At 43.1% G+C, this 23,171-nt stretch overlaps 1 protein-coding gene across 1 annotated transcript; it reads left to right on the plus strand.

Annotated features, from left to right (window-relative positions):
- The first annotated feature begins 14 nt into the window (after nucleotides 1-14).
- On the plus strand, nucleotides 15-21,379 carry LOC120645515 (vegetative cell wall protein gp1-like). Its single transcript, XM_039922297.1, has 4 exons — nucleotides 15-201; nucleotides 496-509; nucleotides 20,818-21,265; nucleotides 21,366-21,379. Exons 1-4 carry the CDS (start codon nucleotides 15-17, stop codon nucleotides 21,377-21,379), a joined length of 663 nt encoding a protein of 220 aa, XP_039778231.1.
- The last annotated feature ends 1,792 nt before the right edge of the window (nucleotides 21,380-23,171 follow it).

Raw genomic sequence — 23,171 nt, forward strand, 5'->3', positions numbered from 1 at the left:
GCTTGCGAGAGGCTATGGACGGCCGCCACCACTGCCAGTTCCATGAACGCCCGATCTTCTTCCCCAACTCCACCGTCGCCTCCTCCGCAGTTGTTGCTTCCACACATCTCCACGCCTTTGACTTCATGGCCTACTTCCACCCCGTCATCTTTTGTGTCTCCATCTCCGTGGCCTCCGTCTCCACCTCCACCGGCACCACGTGTCTCCGTCTCCGTGGCCACCGTCTCCACCTCCATTGGCACCTCGCCTCCAAACTGTGGCTCAGCATATCTCGGTATGAATGTTTCCTCCTTTTTTCATTCTCCATATGCTCTTCCTCTCCCCTTCCCTTTTTTCTAGGGTTCTTAGAATCGATACTGTGAAATTGATTATTTCTTCCCCTGCTCTTCCTCGGTATAGCTTCAAGACTGGTTTATGTTACTTGGCGTCTTGATCCATCAATTAGATGCTCCTAATTGATTCCTTCTTCTGCTAATTGCTGATTTAATCTACCAGATCTTGTTCTTGCGGTAACTGGCTCTATGTAAGTAAAGAGAAAATTGTAAAATTAGGAATCAAAACATCGCGCTTTCGCATATTTTCCATTCCAAACATCAATTTCGTAAATTTGGGATCCCAAACATGTGCTTCTTGCATCTACGGACATTATGGGTATTCCCCCTCATTTCAATTGTTTTTTTCACGTATTCGGGAGGGTGAAATGCCCCTTTTGCCCTTCCTCATTTTTTTCATCACGTCGCTTCGTTCTTCTCCCAATCAGCTTCTCCCGATGCTTCTCTCGTGAGCTAGGGCCGGCGCCGGCGCTATGCTTACGCTGCGCTCTGGAGAGCCGCCGCCGCGAGACCTGGCCCCTGGCTGAGCGAGGGCCTGCCCGAGGATCCTGTACGCATCGCCGTGCCGTTGCCGGAGTTCACGCGGAGGAAGGGGAGGCACCACGCTGCCGGTGGCTTGGTCCGGCATGCAGCCAGTGATGCCCGGTTGGCGCTCCGCGCACGTGCTCAGTGGCTGCGGCACTGGCGAGGGAGCGCGCCTAGGAGTGGATCAGCATCAAGGTCGACATGCACGTCCCACACGCAGAATGGCGAGGAGAGCGACTTCGCATGCTCGCTGAGCTTCCTGGTGCCTCACAAGCACGACGGGAGCGGCTGGCGCCAACCCCCGAACCCCTCGTGGTTGACAGCAACAGTTGCGCTGACGCCATGCACGACGAGTTCTAGACGCCGTCGAGCCGACCGGCTGCAACAGCTTTGGAATGGAATTGCGATTGCCGGAATTCCTTGCTCGGTTGGACTGTGCGCTTGATTCTAAGTGTGATGCTTGCTTTTAGTGATTCGTTTGAAACTGTAACTTACATGTAAGCTGTGATTTCTGAACTTGTTTAAGCTAAATGGGGGATTGCTGATCTTATCAAGATTATAGATTTAATGCACTTTCAGAATGTGTATGTAAAGCTAAATCACGCCATGTGCAGTAGGGGAGTTGCTGCCCTCATCCATGGTAGGCGCGGCCAGGGAGGGCGCAATCAGGTCCCCACCGTCCTCAGCCAGGGCACCGCCGTCATCCATAGCAGGCGCGGCAAGGGTGGGCGTGGCCGGGGAGGGGCGACAGCCAGCGTAGCAACGCTCGATCACGAACACGATGTGACGTCCAGCAGGAGAAGGCGATACATAGGGCTACAAGGGTCATTTCATCCTCCCAAATACAAAAAAAAACAGTGGAAATGATGGGAAATACTCTTAATGGCAGTAGATGCAAGAAGCACATGTTTGGGATCCCAAAATTGCAAAGTTGATGTTTCGAATGGCAAATATGCGAAGCGCGATGTTTAGAGTCCTAATTTTGCAATTTTCTCGTAAGTAAATGTGCTCGTAATCTATAGTCTGCAGTTATTAGAACCTGCATTGAAAGATTGGTGGCTGTTGCAACTGAGAGCTCTCACAACACGAAGCTGCTATCTCTTCTGTACAAGTTCTTTTTTTTTAGTTTTTCCTTCAAAATCAGAAGTGATTCCTTGTCGAGATAGAAACTGCCTGTGTGGTGAGTATTGATAATATTACTCTTGCTAGGATTTTGGGAGCAAAATAAATTTTGGCTAGTGCTTGTGTACATGTGTTATTTGTGGATTATGATGATTTATTGACTTTCAAAACCTGCTAGGCCCTTGATTTATAAGCTAACCAATTTATTGATAGGCTCAAATAATGCAACACCGGCCACCAAGATCAGTGTCCCTGCTTGCATAGTTGCAGTGTAGTTATAGAATGGAACTACCGAACTAGTGCTTTATTGCTTGCTTTTTGCTTTGAACAACTAATGTATCTTGTTGTGAAGATGACATCTGGCTGTGAGGCTGTGAGATGTGCTGATCTTAGATGTGGGAACTAATGTCTATCTAATTGGCAATTGTAGATGTCTCTGGGACCACACCAATTGATCAGTCAACTGTACTCAAGTTCAGGGAGGTCCTTGGGGAATGCCTACAACATTCGACCATTGGTGTAATGATTCTATAGAACTTCTTGAACTTAATCGATCTTAGATGGTGTTTAGTTTCAGTTCTGCATGAGTTGAACTTAATTATAATATATATAGATTGTATGGACAGCGGAATTCAAATTTGTCTTGGATATGTTTAGTTGCGGTGGAGTGCAGATCAAGAAGGATGAATATTTAGAGCTGTGTAATCGTAACTGTTGATTGACCTTGTAGCAATTGTACTGAAGTTTAATCTTCCAGTGATCTTACAATTAGTTTCTAATGTTTTTGGATTTTTTTATGTTTTTTTTTATTTTTGAGGTATTTTTTGTTATTTAGGATTTCCAACCCCTAGTGCTCCCAAACAGTAGCAGGGGGGCGGGACTTCCTGTCACTTCTCCGTGCTGCCAAACTAGCCCTAATTTTAGCCCATCCCACGGGAGGGGGTTCCTAGGCTGTGACCCAGAGCTTTTGATAACTGACTGTCCTGCTTCCTCTTGCCGGAAGATGAACAGGTCTGTTTACCTTTTCCATCCATCAACGTCCCTACCCCTACAGGCTGTGCACCGCTTCGGGAATGCTCATGGGACCTGTCTGATGGGTGATATTGTTGTGGATATTCCAGGTTTTCCATAGCAACAGGTTGAGATGATCTCACTCAGTGGCCGAGCATTGATCCAAAAGTAACAGTAACCAGTCAGGACCTGTGTATCGGAACTTTTCTTCCTCTGGCAAGCCCCAGTGATTGCGCATGGCCTGGCGCAACCCCTGTGCTCTTGGGCAGGTAACTGTGGCGTGATAACTTGCTTCAGTTTCACGGTTACACAAGGGGCATGTATCATTTGTCTCCAGACGCCTGACAGACTTCGCTTTTCTCGTCGGCAAGCTATCCCTTGCTAACTTCCGTATGAAAACATTAACTTTCGCAGGATGACCACTCCATACTCGCAACCACAACTTCCTTTCTCCATCTGGGGCTGAGCTAGATGATTGAGTTCTCTGACCTTGTTTGATACGCAGGGCAAGGTTGTATATATATGCGCTGCGGACAGTGAAGATGTTGGTTTCCTCCTAGTGCCAGGCAACGAGATCCTCCGGACGTGGCTGTCGACGGCATGCGGTGAAGTTCAGCAGAAAGATTCATGTCCATGGACCAAGGGCAGTGAAGGGTGAACGCGAGTAAGCTTGGACTGAGAGAACCGAAGAGTACAGACGGAGTCATGGGCAGTCCACGTGATGCACGGAAGAGCAAGAGTACATTGAGATGATGAAAATGAAGTCGACCAAGTCAAGGAGGAAGGCCATGGCAAGTTTGTATAGGCTGACCGTGCTGCGGGAGCGTGAAAGATCTTGAAGGCGTCGTGGCACTTGGTAGGAGGTCGGACATGCGACGACATCGGAGGTGGCAGGTTTACCGGTTTGGGCCTCAAAATCGGGGGCACGTCCGATGCGGCTGATTGCGGTTGCGGAGGGCACGTGGCGTCATCGCGAGCTTCCATCAAGGCGAAGCGAAGTCGTGAAGGCGGCGTGTCTATCCCACTATGTAGGAAAAGGCCTATAGTGACGGGTGTCATCTCCCTATGGTGACGGGCATCACGTCCGTCACTCCTACGTCGTCACTGTTTAAAACAGAAGGGTGACGGGTGATTGCCTGTCACCTATGTGACAGAAAGGTGACGGATATCAGTAGACAATTGTCATCTTTTTTAGTGACCAGACCCCCCTAATGTGATCTTAGCCCGTCACCTTTGTCCACTGCGGTGATGGGTCTTCATCAAAACCCGTCACCTATGATTAAGTAGAAGGTGACGGGGGGCTTCAATTGAGCACCGTCACCTTTCTTTGTGACCAGCCACCCCGTATGAGGTCTACGTCCGTCACCTTTGTCCAACATAGATGACTGTTAGCTCACAACATCTGTCACCTATGATTAGAGATAAGTGACGGATTGTGCTTTCTTGCGCCGTCACCTTGTGAGTATACAGAGGTGACGGGTTTGGTTGTTGCCCGTCACCTTGGAATCTGGCCCCTGCATGCTCATGTTTTCTTCCCGGCTGCATCCTATAGCACAGCTAGGATGGCAGCCTTCTTTGTTGATCCAACAAACACACAACAAACACACAGAATAGAACTAAATTGATATCTCACAAAGGTTACATCCAGAAATAACGACCAACTGTACATGACAAACTATATATTGTATCTCTGTACTACAAATTATTGTATCTCTGCACTACAAATAATCACATGAATCGAGAGTCCATGAAAGAAATCAGTTCATCTGCGACAATGGAAGTCACCTTTGTCGCTTATGACATCTACAAGCAAGAAGGAGGCAACATTTTCTCTAATAGCGGAGAGCTGCTTGTTTTCCAATTGCTTGTCCTTATGACCTCACATGTCCTAGCAAAAAGTGACAGTCAAATGATGAGTGCTTGGTATTATATTTGACAAAGGCTTACTTTTACTCCTTTAATATTTTTTGAAATTTGCAGCAAGGCGGATCCTGTGGTATGCAACATAGAACCCGCATTCATTTCCAGATTCTTGTTGTATGCACTGCTCAAGATGATATATACTGTTAGGTCAAATATACTATTTGATAAAATCATAAAAACTTAGTATGCAGGCGGTCAGAGATATACCGGAAAATCGGTCATGTGCCTCAGTTGGGTTTTTGGAAGACGGTGGTCGGCTCGAAAGGTGGAGAAACCATTGCATTAGGCGTTATGGATGTCGTTAGCTGGAAATTAAATAGGTGACAGGCTCAAAATGAGAAGATTGCAAATGTGGTAACTCAGAGATATACCTATCGATAACCGCCTTGATGCTGGTGTAGTCATTGTCCTAGACTGCCATCATCGTTGCGTGGTCTTAGGGAGTCCAAGTACTACACTATTTCCCACTTCGGACAGATGACAACTAGGAAATAGTAAATCCAAGTGTTTATTTATTCTTTCAGTTCATATAATTTGTTCTAGGGATACAATTTTTTGTTCGCTGAGTTCAAATAATTTGTTCTATCTGTAAAATAATTTGTTCTCTAAGTTAGTATAATTGTTCGAGCTTTATATATATATATTTGTTCCTTGAGTTTATATAATTTGTTCGATAATACAACTATTTTGTTCAGTGAGTGTTTATATTTTGTTCTGTATACACATATCTTGTAATAAAAATCTTCAAGCTTATTCGCTATGTTTAATTTTTTTGTTCGTCAGAACTATTAATCGTTCAAGTTGTTAAATTATTTGTTCCCAGGATCTGAAACTTTTAGTTAATATTTTAAAAATATTTTTAAAAAATATCTTGCAAACATAGGCAAGTGTTGTCTTGTTTTGAAGATCTTTTGGTAACAAAGTTAATGGTGCAATCCAAATTTAATTCGGATGTTTGATTTAATAGTTATAATTTTTTATTTTTTTATTTTCATGCATGTGAGTGATGTCAGTTATATTTTTTTTATTTTTTATTTAATAGTTATAATAGTTATAATTTTTTATTTTTCTATTTGCATGTGTGCTAGATTCTCTTTTCTATTAGCCCGCTTAACGGGCCTAATGAACTATCCAAATCACAGAGGCGATGGCAGAACCATCACCTCTGGTGATGGCTAATCGCGTCCGCTGCAGCGGGGCTCGAGCACGCGCTCAAGCAACGGACCAGAGGGGGGATTTTTTTCATTTTTATATTTAAAAAAACAAAATTTAAAATATATGCCAAATAGGAAAATTTTCAAAAATGGATGTCTGTCGCACCCCTAATGGGAGACATGGGCCTGTCGCCCATCCAGTTGGCGACAGGACCTAAATGCAAAAAAAATTTACATTTAGGTCCTGGCGCCTAGGGCGCATTAAACAGTGAACTTGTAAATTCGATATAAAATCGTAGAAAAATCGAAAAACTACAAACACAACTGTTCTGGATTCTATGAAATAAGATCTACAACTTTTGTTATATAAAGTTTTTCATTTGATCAATGTATCTTGTTCTATTTTAAATACCAGTTTAATACACTTTTATTTAAATCTCAAGATCCATCCTTTGGATGCATGCCATCTTTGGCAAGAGTGTTGCATGTGGTGAGTATAGGCTTGTGTAAAATTGGTAGGCCCAAAAAACACTTCTAGCATAAGTTTTTAAATTAGATCTTGCAGTATATCTAGTTTAAATGAGTTATTTATCCTTGCTGTTATACAAAGTTTTAGGAGCCATAACTTTTACAGTAGCCTTATTTTATTTACTAAGAGGTATAGAAAAAGTTTAGTAAATTTTAGGTAAGCACAACTGGACCAAATGAATTATGACTAAGGTAAATGCACTAAATCAAAAAAAATAGTTCTTGTACCTAGAAAAATGTGAAATAATTCATTTGGTCTAGTTGTGCTTATCTAAAATTTACCAAACTTTTTCTATAGCTCTTAGAAAATAAAATAATGGTACTATAAAAGTTATGGCTTTTAAAACTCAGTATAGCAACATGGACAAATAACCCATTTAAATTAGACATATTGCAAGATCTAATTTAAAAACTTATTCTAGAAATATTTGCTGGGCCTTTGGTGCCTTGACCCGGTGCCATTGAACAAAATTTAGCACCGGGTCATTGAAACCAACCGGTGTCTTTGGCCCTAAATACCCCAGCCCCTCCCCCCTCAAGCTACCGTGAACTCACTGTTCATGGCAGCTGACTAAGGTGAGGGGAGGCGAATTTTTGCTTTTTTTTAAAAAAAAAGTTAGTTATTTTTCTTTATAACTTAACAATTAATTTTTAGAAACAGTTATTACTTGATTTAGTTTATAAATGTGATAATTATTTTTATTTGTAGCATCTTACTGTAGTTATATGCGTTACCAATTTATTTGATATTTGAATACTATTAAATTATTATATTTATATGTTTTATCAATTCATTTGATAAGTGAATAGTATCTATTTATTATAGTTATATGCATTATCAATTATATAAATATATTGTTATAAATTGGTAGTATGAATGAACTATTTGTACAGTACAATGATGTATATAAATGTATTGTGGACCCAGATGAGGCGGCAATGGATGTACATGGCCGACCGGCGTTCAAAGGAGTTCATGGATGGCGTGCATGAATTCATAGAAGCGGCCGAGAAACACAAGTATGACGGTTTCGTTCGTTGTCCATTCAAATTCTGTAAGAATGAGAATGATTACTCATCATCAAGAACCATCCATAGTCACTTGTTCAATAGTGGTTTCATGCCGAACTACTATATTTGGACCAAGCATGGCGAAAGAGGAATTGTGCTGGATAATAATGTAGAAGAAGAGGACAGGATTCCTGACTTTGCAGCCAATTATAATTCCTTTTTCAATGACACTTCAATTCCTTTTTCTACAATTTTATATTAATTTTACAAGTTCACTGTTTAATGCGTCCTGAGAGCCAGGAGCTAAATGTAAAATTTTCAACCATTTTTGAAAATTTTACTATTCGGCATATATTTTTGAAATTTTGTTTTTTTAATATAAAAATGAAAAAAAGCCCAGAGGGGGAGCGTGGAGCGGTGCTGGTGGCCCAGCAAAGCGGCCCAGGCGCTGGTGCTCGCGGCCCACCACTCGGCACCACGGACAGGCCCATGCACGGACCAGAGCTGGCCGTGTGCACGCATCGTGCGCGGAACAGGAGGCAGACGCATGTTCCCAGGCCCAGGCACTCGAGGTTTGCATGCAGGCCACCAGCTGGCTGGCGTGAGCAGCCCATGCAAGAACTGTGAGCATATGTATCTCCGTTCCTTTTATGTTCAATTAATTCATGCTATTGTGCTCTAGACCTCTAGTTAATCTAGTTCATTAGTAGTTAATCCTGTTAATAGTTTTCAAATCCTTGCATTCTTGGTTAGCTTGAATTAATTAATATTTATGCTTGACAATCTATACTAGTCTCTGCATGTTTGATTAAGACTGTTATAGTGATTAGTTCTAATCTTTTTGGTGATCTCTTAATTGGCTTTTTGATTAAGCTTTTCTTCCACTTGTTTTTGAGATGTGCTAATCTTTGTTGAACAATTGCATGCTTGATCAAGTGAATTTTTGTTGGTAGCATTTGCTAGAGTGTTTCACCTTACTTTTGCTTCCGCTTTGTATCTTTCTCTGGCATTTTGGTGAATTCTTACTTCGGCGCTTTGGTAAATTGTTGCTTCGTCTTTGCGTCGAGCTTTTTCTAACCGTTTCTAAGGTGCTCTCGTCACGAGTTGGCTTGTGTTACCTTGGCGGTTAGTTGAGAGGCGTGTTGGATTGAAATTGAGACATAGGCCTTGTTCACTTGAGGAGAATTTTTAAAGAGCTCTCATTCACTTCCCTCTGGTCGCCCGTCCCGGTCTTTCAGATTGTGTTGTTGTCTCATAGCATCTCCAAGAGTACCCAATAAATAGAGCCTAAAAAACAGGATTTGGAACCTTGCCAAAAAAATATTAGGAGCAAAAACATCTTCTCCAACAGTTCCCAATAATATTTTTCCAAAAAATTAAATAATGCCACATCATCTAGACGTGGGCCTAGGTCCTGATTTTTTTCACCGGATCTGTAACAAACGCTGCCTATCAGACGTTTTCCTGGTCACGTATCTTTTTACTGGACTCCCACCTCCATGCCCGCCGCCGCCCACTCCATATTTTGCACCGCTAGTTCTTGATCTCCAGTAGAATAAACGCCAGCCGGCTGCACACACCTGGAGAGACTGTCGAGGGACGGACGACGGTGGAGGAGACGCTGCCGTGAATAGAGAGCGGGAGAGGAATAACTTGGATTCAAAGGAGACATGTTCTGGGTGGAGGGAAGCCACGGCCATGGACGGAGGGGAGCTGTCCCCTTGGATGGTGGGACGGACAGGATAGCCGCTGCCGTCGATGCCAGGGAGCTCGCGCCCTGGACGAAGGGATGGAGGGGCGCAGCAACACGGGATGAATGGGAGGCGGCGCCGATATCCCAACGCGACCTGGAACTTGAGCTGCGGCATGGTGGCGTCTCGCGACGGCTCTTGTATAAAAATGGCGCGAGCGGGGGGAGAAAATGTAGAAAATGTGCGCCTCCACGCGCGGAATCAAGAAACTGCCGGCATCTGCGATGAATTTCGGGATTGGGAGTGGAGTAGCGCTGGTGTAAATCTAGCGCCAGAGATCGCTGGTTTTGGATGAGCCAAAAAATTTGGTCAGATGATTGGACCACTGTTGGAGAGCTATTTTTCAGTTTTCTACCCAAAACCAATTATTGGAAGTGTTTTTTGGGCACTCTTGCTCCAAAATGAAACCTGGGATCTAGTGGACCTTATTGATGTACATTGTCTTTAAGTTTAATGGAAGTTTTTATCAAGAAAAAAACATGTACACTATCATGTTTAAGAAAAAAAAACACTATCTGCACACTGGTAGGCGCAGATGGTGACGGAGGCCGCCCAGGCCTGTGGGCCAGCGCTGGCCCTGCCATGCCTGCTGGCGATGATTTGGTTCGGCCCACGTCCCGTTGAAGGAAGGAGTGGAAGGAATGGTTGAGAAGTTTTACTACCTTATTCTGCTAAAAGCATGGGAATGGAGTGGGCGTGCTCTTGTTCGGTAGCCTCTGATTACCTGCTTCAGGTACTACTAGAAAACAGGCCATCGATACAGACAGCAGCTGGTACCTTTGGCCTTGGACCAACCTAGTGAAGGACAATTGGCACCGGGTGGTGGTTCCAACCGGTTCCAATGCGTCAGCATAGACACCGGTTTGAACCACCACCCGGTACTAAATGAAGGCGGCACTATAGGCACCGGTTGATGGTAATAACCGGTTCCTATGGTGATGAAACGTGGCAGCTGCCAGGAGCTCGGGCCTAAGGCACCGGTTGGTGCCTTGACCCGGTGCTATTGAACAAAATTTAGCACCGGGTCATTGAAACCAACCGGTGCCTTTGGCCCGAGCCTATAAATACCCCAACCCCTCCTCCCTCAAGCTTCCGTGAATTCACTGTTCATGGCAGCTGAGTGACGTGAGGGGAGACGAATTTTTTCTTTTTTTTCTGAAAAAAGGTTAGTTATTTTTCTTTATAACTTAGCAATTAATTTTAGAAACAGTTATTATTTGTTTTAGTTTATACATGTGATAATTATTTTTATTTGTAGCATCTTATTGTACTTATATGCGTTATCAATTTATTTGATATTTGAATACTATCAAATTATTGTATTTATATGTTTTATCAATTTATTTGATAAGTGAATAGTATCTATTTATTATAGTTATATGCATTATCAATTATATAAATATATTGTTATAAATTGGTAGTATAAATGAACTATTTGTACAGTACAATGATGTATATAAATGTATTGTGGACCCAGATGAGTCGGCAATGGATGTACATGGCCGACCGGCGTTCAAAGGAGTTCATGGATGGCGTGCATGAATTCATAGAAGCAGCCGAGAAACACAAGTATGGCGGTTTCGTTCGTTATCCATGCAAATTATGTAAGAATGAGAAGAATTACTCATCATCAAGAACCATCCATAGTCACTTGTTCAATAGTGGTTTCATGCCGAACTACTATGTTTGGACCAAACATGGCGAAAGAGGAATTGTGCTGGATAATAATGTAGAAGAAGAGGACATGATTCATGACTTTGCAGCTAATTATAATTTCTTTTTCAATGACACTGCAATGGATGAGCCTGAAGAAGATACTGAAGGATACGTTATAGAAGATGATCTTGGTCAGATGATGCGCGAAGCTGAGGAAGGTTGCAAAACAGAAAAGGAATCGAGAGATCTGAAGCGTATATCAGAGGACTACAGAATATTGTTGTACCATGATTGCAAACAAGACCAAAAGAAGTTGGGTACCACATTGGAATTATTGCAATGGAAGGCATCAAATGGTTTATCTGACAAGGGATTCGAGGAGTTGCTGAAACTTATAAAAAACTTACTCCCTGAGGGTAACACCTTGCCGGACACAACATACGAGGCAACAACAAGGAACTGATTGGTGCGGGTACTACATATGCGACTACTTGCACATCATGACTCCATGCGGGAAGGTTACTGATGAAGACATGAGAGTACGTCCAAACCGTTCACTAGTATATTTTCATAATTGTACTAATGCACATGATGTTAATTCTTTTTTTCTAAATGATAGATGTCTCAAATGGGGGATGAATGTTACTCTACTGATCGGATCAACGCCGTGTGCGAGCAGCTCGCCGGATTCGTTTGAACGAGATCTTGGATCCTAGAGGCGAGTTCTACCACGACGGTCACATCCATAGAGGACTTCCATCGACCTCCTGAGGGGACCAGTAGTTGGACTACAAACATGATTTGTACATTTGTAAATATTTTTAAACATTATGTCTTGATGTTTGTAAATTTGTAAATATATTAGTTCATCTAATTAGCTTAATTATATGCTCGCATTTCACTTTTAGTTAGTTTCAAATATTCTCTGAAAACGAACACGAACGACCAATGAACGTATAGTACTGTAGAGCTTGAGTGTGTTTAGCAATTATAAAAGAATAAACAGTAATAAATATAACAAACAAAACTGGATTTGGGGAAAAATGGAAAAGATCATTGGTACCGGTTAGAAAGACCAACCGGTGCCAAAGGGGCTGCCACCTTGCGTCAGCGTGGCAGCCTCTTTGGTACCGGTTGGTGTTTCCAACCGGTACCAATGGAAGCCTAAGGCACCGGTTGAAAAACCAACATTTTTTCTTCAGATTTCTCACCTTGTGTGCCTTTGTCAGAGTACGATCACAGTCCGAGGGTAAGCTTTTCGGTTTTGGTGGGTTGTCTAGGTTTACGAGAAGCTTTTTCCCTAGTTCTAGAGGTACCTTTTCCCTCGGCGGGGGGACTTTAGGCTTCAATTGTTCTTTTATATATCGAGCAGTCTCCTCTTCCAACTCCTCAGCGGTTTTCTCGTAGGTTAATTGTCTTTCGACCGTTTTCTGCTTCTTCTTTGTGTGTGTGTTAGTGTGAGTGTGTGTGTGTGTTAGAGTGTATTAGACAGTGTGTGTGTGTGTGTGTGTGTGTCGTGGAACGGGGTCGAGGAACCGGGTCGAGGAATGGGGTTGCGAGTTAGAGAGCGAATACGAAATTACTCGTCGTCGTTACTCATCGTCGTTACACGAGTTACATGATAAATACATGAGTTACAGAAATACATGATAAATACATAAATACAAGCATTATTCACTCTCTATTTAAATACATGATTAAATAAAGTCTCTCTAATAACTAAATTCTATAACTAAATTCTATAACTAAATTATACACTATATATAAAGGATATAAAATGGCTAGGAAAGTCTTTATAGGCGTATAGTAAATACATAAATACTTATCTTCCTCAAACTGCTCCTGCTGCTCAAACTGCTCAGAAGATGGCTGCTCCGGGTACTGGTACTGGGGCTACTCAGATAGATCAACGTCTACTCACGAACACATGGCCAAAAATAATACACAACATAAACATACATGCAAACAATAGCAAAAACTAAGAAACAGTACAACAATACATGAAAACAGCAACCAAAACTATGCTAGAACTATTCTACGCGTTACAACGATCGTGTGGACATAAAGAACGCCTAAAACGGAGCTAGAACGCGAAAACTAGGCTTAAAACAAGATCTAAGGGCTTAACTGTAAGAAAAACAGAGTTTCTGGGGGTTTTCTGCAAAAACCGAGGACCTAAACATAAATAACACATAGATCTAGGGTCTAACTCGCAAAACTACAAGGGCTGGACGGCGGGTTCTATTACTGGAAAGTTCAGGGGGGTCCGTGCAAGATTTTGGGCTGAACTGCAAATACTTTTGAATAGGACAGGAGCGCGGGTTGATACTCAGAAAGTGCAGGGTCTCTTTAGCAAAATGTCCAGGCCAAAGGGGTACGCGCGGATCTGATCCGTTGGATGACGATCCCGCGGCTCAGATTAGATCCGGATGTGATCTAATCTCGTCCGTGGGCGGAGGATCGGGCGGCTGGGATCGACTGGGCGCGCGAGGCGGCGGCGGGGCTCGCCGGCGGCCTTGCTCCGTGGCGGAGCACGGCCGGAGTTGTTCGAACTCGGCGTTTCCGGGGTGAATCGAGCTAGGGTTTGGGTCGGGAAGGGACTACGCGATATGCGTAGTCCACTTGAGGCCTTTGCGGGCCTCGGGGAGGTCCGTGGCGGCGTGTGCTACAACGGCGACGACCCTGCGCGGCGGGGTTCGCCGGCGCGTGGCGTGCAGGCTGCTGGGGTGCGCTACGGGCTAAAGCAATCTAGCATAAAAGCATGGCGGGGTCTAGAGGGTGCTCACCGAGGCTTGAAACGGCCGGGGGCGTGATGCAGCAGGGTTGGCGGCGAGCTCCGGCGGCGAGGATGGTGCGGAGCTCGGGGAAGGGGCGCTGCTCGGCTTACTCCGGGCCTCTGGTCTCCTCGAATCGATGCGGTGTGTCGCTGCGGATGTGTACAAGGGGTCAGCATGGCCGGGGGATCCCCAGCGGCGAGTAATCGCGGCGGCGCATAGAACTCACCGGCGCGGAGTTCCGGGGAAAATCCCGTGCGCGGTGCTCGTGGACGGGTCGATGCAGGGGTCCTCCGGGCCTCTGGACTCCATGCGGAACTTCGGGATCGAGCTGCGAAGCCGGTGGAGGGGTCAGGGAGGTCGGCGGTGCTCGCGCGGAGATGGAGGGCGGCGGCGGTCGACCGGAGGAATTGAGGAGCAGTGGAGAATTGGGAGGAAGAAGGCAACGGATTTATACCCCAGGCCAAGGGTACCGGGTCAAAAATTCAGCCGGTACCAATGTAGGCCTTAGGTACCGGTTGTATCTCCAACCAGTGCCTTAGGCGAGGCCTTAGGTACCGGTTCACCGCACACCTGGTGCCTTAGGCCCAACGGGCGGGAAATGAAAAGCCCCTATGGTACCGGGTGGATTAACAAAACCGGTACCTTAGGCGTTTTGAAGTTCACTTTTCACTCTTCTTTGACCCCCTTTGAACGGAATTCGTCAGTATCTCAATGGTAACTCGCGGAAATTTGGGCTTCGCGGCCACGGTTCGACTCCCGCGCGATGCCCCACTTTTTTTTACCCAAACAGGACCCTAAGGTACCGGTTGGATTTTCCAACCGGTACCAAAGGCTATCTTTTCTTTTCCCCTTTCTTTTTCTCTTGTAAATCTATTAATTGTCTCATAATTCGTAATAAATCTGATATTTCCACAAAAAATCTGATAATTGCCTAGAAAATCAGATAATTATCTAATAATTTAAATAATTGTCTAATAGTTAAAATAATTGTCTAATAAATTTGTTATTTGCTCAATAAATTTATTAACTGCCTAGTAAATCATTCAACTAAGAAAATATTAACTATGGTTTTAGGTGCACAATAATAAATCATTTAAATGTACAATAATTTTAATTACTACATAATAAATCATTTAGGTGCATAACTAATTATTTTAATTGCATAATAAATCAAATAATTGCATAATAAATTATTTAAATGCAAAATAATTCTAAATACTACATGATAAATCATTTAGGTGCATAACTAATCATTTTAATTGCACAATAAATCAAATAATTGCATAATAAATCATTTAATTGTCCAATAAATCAATGCATTGCATAAGAAATCTAATAATGTTCACAGAAAATATTACAAGACATAATCATTCAACTAAGGGAATATTAACGATGGTTCGCTTTACAATCGTCCCTTCATTATGATCATGACGTGCGTATGGAGCCTCCTCTTCGGCTAAAAGAATACTTGTGTCAACCTCCACTGCGAATGGAGTCATATCTTCAACCTTATTGTATTCTTCTTCATCTGTGACATCGTCGACTCCCACAATTTTTCTTTTTCCTGCCAGGACAATATGGTGCTTTGTCTCATCTCCGGCACCTACAAAACTTGATTTATTCCTAGACTTGTCCTTTCTCGTTTTCCTAGACATGTCCTGCACATAGAAAACTTGAGTGACATCTTTAGCTAGGACGAATGGTTCGTCTCGATAGCCAAGCTCTTTGAGGTCCACCGTTGTCATTCCGTACTCATCGATATCAACACCTTTTCCTGTGAGTTTAACCCATTGACAACGAAATAGAGGTATCTTCAACGGCCCATAGTCGAGTTCCCAGATCTCTTCAATGTAACCAAAATATGAGTTCGTTTGGCCACTAGAGTCGGTGGCATCTATACGGACACCACTATTTTGATTGGTGCTCTTGTTATCTTGGTCTCTTGTATAAAATGTGTAACCATTAATTTCATATCCTTGGTACATCAGGATTGAATTTGCCGGACCCCTGGCCAGCCAAGCTAGCTGCTGATGAATTTGATCGTTGGCCATGACTTCCTTCTGCAACCAGGTGGCGAATGTATCGTTATGATGTTTTGTAATCCATGTCTCAGACTTCAAAGGGTATATACTTCGCACAATTTGCATGTGCTCCTTCATGTATGGAGCCACCAAGGCTGATTGTTGCAGAACTGTGAGATGTGCTTTGCTCAACGTGGCATGATCTGTGGCATTTACTGATTTTCTTCCAAGTGTGCCATTTCCAATCAGCCGCCTCTCATGACGTGATACTGGAATTCCAATTGGGCAGAGTTCTTCCACATAGTCAACACAAAATTCAATGACCTCCTCTATGACGTAACCCTTCGCAATGCTTCCTTCTGGACGAGCCCGATTACGAACGTATTTCTTTAGTACTGCAAAGTATCGTTCAAAAGGGAACATATTATGAAGGAAAACAGGACCGAGAATACCAATCTCTTTGACCAGGTGAACTAGAAGATGCGTCATAATATTGAAGAATGATGGAGGAAATATAATTTCAAGACTAACTAAACTTTGGACAACATCCTCTTGTAGCCTGCTTAAACTCGATGGATCGATTGCCTTCTGAGAAATTGTGTTGAGAAATGCGCATAGCTTTATGATTGTTGCTCGAACATTAGCTGGTAGAATACCTCTAAGTGCAATTGGAATCAATTGCGTCATCAACACGTGACAGTCATGGGACTTTACGTGTGCGAATTTCTTCTCTTTCAAGTTCAGTAGCCTCTTTATATTCGAAGAGTAGCCTGATGGGACCTTGATACTGTTCAAACAGTCGAACATACTTTGCTTCTCTTCCTTACTAAGAGTGTAGCACGCAGGACCTAGATAATGACGTCATTTATCCCTTTTTCTGGATGTAGGGCGGCCCGTTGTTTCATACGTTGAAGATCTTGCCGCGCTTCCAATGTATCCTTTTGCCTTACCGTAGACACCAAGGAAACCTAGAAGGTTCACACAAAGATTTTTTGTTAGGTGCATCACATCAATTGCGTGGCGGGCGTCTAAGACTTCCCAATAAGGTAACTCCCAAAAAATACTCTTCTTCTTCCACATAGGTGCACGTCCGTCATCACTCTGCACTGATTTGCTGTTGGGTCCTTTTCCGAATACTACTTTTATATCTTTGACCATTTCAAACACCATTTTCCCACAACGGTGCCTAGGCTTGGTACGATGATCTGTCTTTCCATCGTAGTGAGCATGCCTCCTCCTTAATGGGTGCTTGATCGGAAGAAATCAACAATGACCCATATACACGATCTTCCTACAATGCTTGAGGTACATGCTGTCGGTTTCTTCTAAAGAATGGGTGCATGCCCTATAACCCTTATTGAATTGTCCGGAGAGGTTACTTAGTGCTGGCCAATCGTTGGTGGTTACGAAAAGCAATGCACGTAGGTTAAAATGATCCTCTGCGTGTGCATCCCACATACGAACACCCTCATCTTTCCACAACAATAGAAGATCCTCAATCAGTGGTTTCAGATACACATCTATATCGTTACCGGGTTGCTTCGGGCCGGGGATAAGCACCGGCATCATAATGAATTTCTGCTTCATACACAACCAGGGAGGAAGGTTGTATATACAGAGTGTTACAGGCCAGGTACTATGACCACTGCTCTGCTCACCGAAAGGATTCATGCCATCCGTACTTAAGCCGAACCTTATATTCCTCGCTTCATTTGCAAATGTTGGGAATGTTCTGTCCACTTTTCTCCACTGCGACCCATCAGCGGGGTGTCTCAACATATTGTCTTGCTTACGTTCTTCTTTGTGCCATCGCATCAATTTAGCATTCGTTTTGTTCATGAACAAACGTTTCAGACGTGGTATTAGAGGAAAATACCACATCACCTTGGCAGGCACCCTCTTCTTGACACGCATCCCCTCAACGTCGCCTGGATCATCTCGAGGGATCTTATACCGGCATGCATTGCATACAGGGCATAAATCCAAATTTTCATACTCACCTCGATATAGGATGCAGTCATTAGGACAAGCATGTATCTTCTGTGCCTCTAATCCTAAAGGACAAACAACTTTTTTTTGCCTCGTATGTTGTCTCCGGCAAGGTGTTACCCTCAGGGAGTAAGTTTTTTATAAGTTTCAGCAACTCCTCGAATCCCTTGTCAGACAAACCATTTGATGCCTTCCATTGCAATAATTCCAATGTGGTACCCAACTTCTTTTGGTCTTGTTTGCAATCAGGGTACAACAATGTTCTGTAGTCCTCCAATATATGCTTCAGATCTCTTGATTCCTTTTCTGTTTCGCAACCTTTCTCAGCTTCGCGCAGCATCTGACCAAGATCATCTTCTACAACGTATCCTTCAGTATCTTCTTCAGGCTCACCCATTGCAGTGTCGTTGAAAAAAGAATTATAATTGGCTGCAAAGTCAGGAATCCTGTCCTCTTCTTCTACATTATTATCCAGCACAATTCCTCTTTCGCCATGCTTGGTCCAAACATAGTAGTTTGGCATGAAACCACTATTGAACAAGTGACTATGGATGGTTCTTGATGATGAGTAATTCTTCTCATTCTTACAGAATTTGCATGGACAACGAACGAAACCGCCATACTTGTGTTTCTCGTCCGCTTCTATGAATTCATGCATGCCATCAATGAACTCCTTTGAACGCCGATCGGCCATGTACATCCATTGCCGACTCATCTAGGTCCACAATACATTTATATACATCATTGTAGTGTACAAATAGTTCATTCATACTACCAATTTATAACAATACATTTATATAGTTAACAATGCATATAATTATAATAAATAGATATTATTCACTTATCAAATAAATGGATAAAACATATAAATACAATAATTTGATAATATTCAAATATCAAATAAATTGATAACGCATATAACTACAATAAGATGCTACAAATAAAAATAATTATCAAATGTATAAACTACAATAATTTGATAAGTCCAGAAGGAAGCATTGCGGAGGGTTACGTCACAGAGAAGGTCATTGAGTTTTGTGTTGACTATGTGGAAGAACTCTGCCCATTTGGGATTCCAGTATCACGTCATGAGGGGCGGCTGATTGGAAAGGGCAAAGCACATCTCACAGTTCTGCAACAATCAGCCTTGGTGGCTCCATACATGGAGGAGCACATGCAAATTGTGCGAAGCATATACCCTTTGAAGTCTGAGACATGGATTACAAAACATCATAACGATACATTCGCCACCTGGTTGCAGAAGGAAGTCATGGCCAACGATCAAATTCATCAGCAGCTAGCTTGGCTGGCCAGGGGTCCGGCAAATTCAATCCTGATGTACCAAGGATATGAAATTAATGGTTACACATTTTATACAAGAGCCCAAGATAACAAGAGCACCAATCAAAATAGTAGTGTCCGTATAGATGCCACCGACTCTAGTGGCCAAACGAACTCATATTTTGGTTACATTGAAGAGATCTGGGAACTCGACTATGGGCCGTTGAAGATACCTCTATTTCGTTGTCAATGGGTTAAACTCACAGGAAAAGGTGTTGATATCGATGAGTACGGAATGACAACGGTGGACCTCAAAGAGCTTGGCTATCGAGACGAACCATTCGTCCTAGCTAAAGATGTCACTCAAGTTTTCTATGTGCAGGACATGTCTAGCAAAACGAGAAAGGACAAGTCTAGGAATAAATCAAGTTTTGTAGGTGCTGGAGATGAGACAAAGCACCATATTGTCCTGGCAGGAAAAAGAAAAATTGTGGGAGTCGACGATGTCACAGATGAAGAAGAATACAATAAGGTTGAAGATATGACTCCGTTCGCAGTGGAGGTTAACACAAGTATTCTTTTAGCCGAAGAGGAGGCTCCGTACGCACGTCATGATCATAATGAAGGGACGATTGTAAAGCGAACCATCGTTAGTATTCTCTAAGTTGAATTATTATGTCTTGTAATATATTCTGTGAACATTATTAGATTTATTGGGCAAATAAATGATTTTCTAGGCATTTATTAGATTTATTATTCAATTAACTAATTTATTAGATGATCAAATGATAAATTTGATAAATAATATAATTATTGGAAAATTAAATGATTTTCTAGCCATTTATCAGATTTATTAGGCGATTAAATGATTTATTAGGTAGTTAATAAATTTATTAAGCAATTAACAAATTTATTAGGCATTAATCAGATGTATTATTGAATTAACTAATTTATTAGATCATTAAATGATTTTCTAGGCAATTATCAGATTTATTATGCAATTATCAAATTTATTATGAATTATCTAATTTATTAGATGATTAAATGATTTATTATGAAACTATCAGATTTATTATGAATTATCTACTTTATTAGACGATTAAAAAATTTACTAGGCAATTATCAGATTTATTACTCAATTATCTAAATTATTAGATGATTAAATTATTTATTATGCAATTATCAGATTTATTACTCAATTATCTAATTTATTATACGATTAAATGATTTACTACGCAATTAATATATTTATTGGGCAACTAAATGATTTTCTTGGTAATTAACTGATTTGTTTGTGAACTATTAAAAAAAGAATAGAAAAGGAGGCCTAAGGTATCGGTTGAAACCTTCACCCGGTACCAAAGGTACCTTTTTGCAAAAAAAAGGTTGCGCAGCAGGAGTCGAACCCTGGCCGCAGCTTGCAAAGTGTGTAGTGTTGCCATTGCGCTACTCTGTGAATTCGAAACAATGGGCGGCAAAAATACTAAAGACAACAGAATTTTCGGCCTTAGGTACCGGTTGGTATTATTTAACCGGTACCTTAGGCCTTTTAAGTTTCCCGTCCGTTGGGAACTAAGGTACCGGGCGCAAACCTAACCGGTACCTTTGAGGTACCGGTTGGGTTTACAACCGGTGCCTTAGGCTTTTCTTAGGTACCGGTTTATGTTTTCACCCGGTACCTAAGGGCCAGGGTACAAAGCCCTGTTTTTCTTCCTCCCACTCTGCTTCCTCTCCAGTGCCCGATCGTCGACTTCCGCGACGCACCCTCCACGCCCGATCTACCGCCGCCCCCTCCGTGCCTGGTCGTCCACCACCGCGGCGTCTCGACGCCGCTGCCCTCAACGCCGGCCGCCCTCGACGCCCCCGCCGTCGACGCCGGCCCCGCCTCGGCGCCCCCGTGCCCCCGGCATCGGCCTCCACGCCGCGCCGACCTCGAGCGCCCTGGCCACCTCCACGCCGCGCCGACCTCGAGCGCCCTGGCATGGGCCTCCACGCCACCGCCCTCGACGCCCCCGGCGCGCCGCCGGCCTTCCCCCGTGCCCCTCCTCAACGCCGCGCGCGCGGCCCCCTCCACTGCGACGCCGGCCCCCTCCTACGCGCCGCGCGCCGACTCGCCGGCCTCCTCCACCGCGCCGCGTCGAGCTACTCCCCCTCCACCACTGCCACCGACCTCCCCCCATCGACGTAAGCAATGGCGCCGCCGCCGCCAGCTCTTGCTTTTTCCTTTTTTTCTTAATTATTATATCTAATGTTTTTCTACGATTTCTAGTATTTAATTATGTAGTGAATAATGTGTAATTTTCTAGTTTGTAAATTCTATTTGTACTATTTAATTATGTAGTGAATAATTTAGTATAGAGAGAAGAATTTCGATAGAGAGAATGTAGAGAATTTAGTATAATGAAAAGAAATAATTTCTATTTAATTTTTGCAGTGAATAATGTACATGTCAATGTCAATTATTTGTTACTTTTTTTACAAGTGTAATTTAGATGTACATGTATTCAAAGAATTCAATTTATTGTAAATATACTTGTATTTAAAGACTTAAATTTATTGTAAATGGACATGTATTCAAAGACTTCAATTTATCAAGCTCCTCTATAACTCATTACATGTATTCCATGTGTAATTTAGATTGATTTAAATTAATTCTCGAGCTCGAACACCTCGACGCTTTAAATTTGGAGTACGGCCCTCTAACACGTTACTAACACACACTCTCTCTCTCACACACACTAACACACTCTCTCTCACACACACACACTAACACTCACTCTCTCTCTCACACACACACACTAAAACCTCGGCGCTTTAAATTTAGAGCGCGCCCCCCTAACACCGACGCTCTCTCGCTGTCTCCTCACCAACGCTCTCTCGCTGTCTCCTCACCGACACTCGGTCTCTCACTCACACACACACACTCACACACACACACACACTCACAGTGACTCACACACACACTCACTAACTCTCTCTCTCTCTCTCTCTTTCGCTGTCCCTCTAACACACACAGACTCACACACACACTCACTAACTCTCTCTCTTTCTCTGTCCCACTAACACACAAACACACACACACACACACTCACATACACACACACACACACTCTCTCTCTCACACACACACACACACACACACACTCTCTCTCTCTCTCACACACACACACTCACACTCACAAACACACACTCTCTCTCTCTCCCTCTAACATACGCACACTCTCTCTCACACACACACACTCTCTCTCTCTCTTTCAAACACACATATTCGTTCAAAGAATTGAATTCTCCTGCTTCATTTAAGGATGGACACATACTCTAACATAGTTTTACGGTTTCAGTTAAGGATGGACCCCTTTGGTGATGACGAGCCCACCAGGCAATACATGTTGGATGCAATAAACGAAGATACGAGGGCCAACACCACCCAGCCAATCGGTGAAGAAGATGCTCGGACAGCTGATTCATTCCTGAATATATCTGGAGATGCCGATGAAGAAGATGATGACTTTGCACCGCCGCCCAATCAACAGCAGCATGTTCCAGTACGAATCTTAAAACTATATGCATGGTGACTTCGGTAGATTAGTTTTGCGATTAACATATCTTTTTTGTAATTTAGTCGACCTCCGCATCGACTTCGTTGAGCCAGTCAAAAAGGAGACGCCGGCCAACCAAGAAAATGGAGGGAAGACAGGTCGTCACAGAAGTGGACGCAGAGGGCTGTCCAAGTGCTCCAGAGGCTGCTAGCACAAAATTTGTCAACCAATGTGGGGTTATTGTTCAGGCAAGAATTCCGATCACCACAAGACTATGGAAAACAAGCAAACCCGAAGAACAACAACACGCCGTGCCTACACATCAGAAGGAAATGCTATGGGCAGAACTCAAGGATATGTTCACTCTTCCTGAAGGAGTTGACCAAGAACTTGTGAAGAAATGTGCCTTGAAAAAGATGGCCCTTGCCTTTGCAACTTTCAAGAAGAAGTTGTACATCAATTACATCAAGAAGGATAAGGAGCCGAACTGGGACGATCTTCCTCAGGTTAAACCATACTGGGAGGAGTTCAAACAATACAAACTATCAGAG

This window comes from Panicum virgatum, chromosome 8K (assembly GCF_016808335.1).
Source record: "Panicum virgatum strain AP13 chromosome 8K, P.virgatum_v5, whole genome shotgun sequence".
NCBI classification, from domain to species: Eukaryota; Viridiplantae; Streptophyta; class Magnoliopsida; order Poales; family Poaceae; genus Panicum; species Panicum virgatum.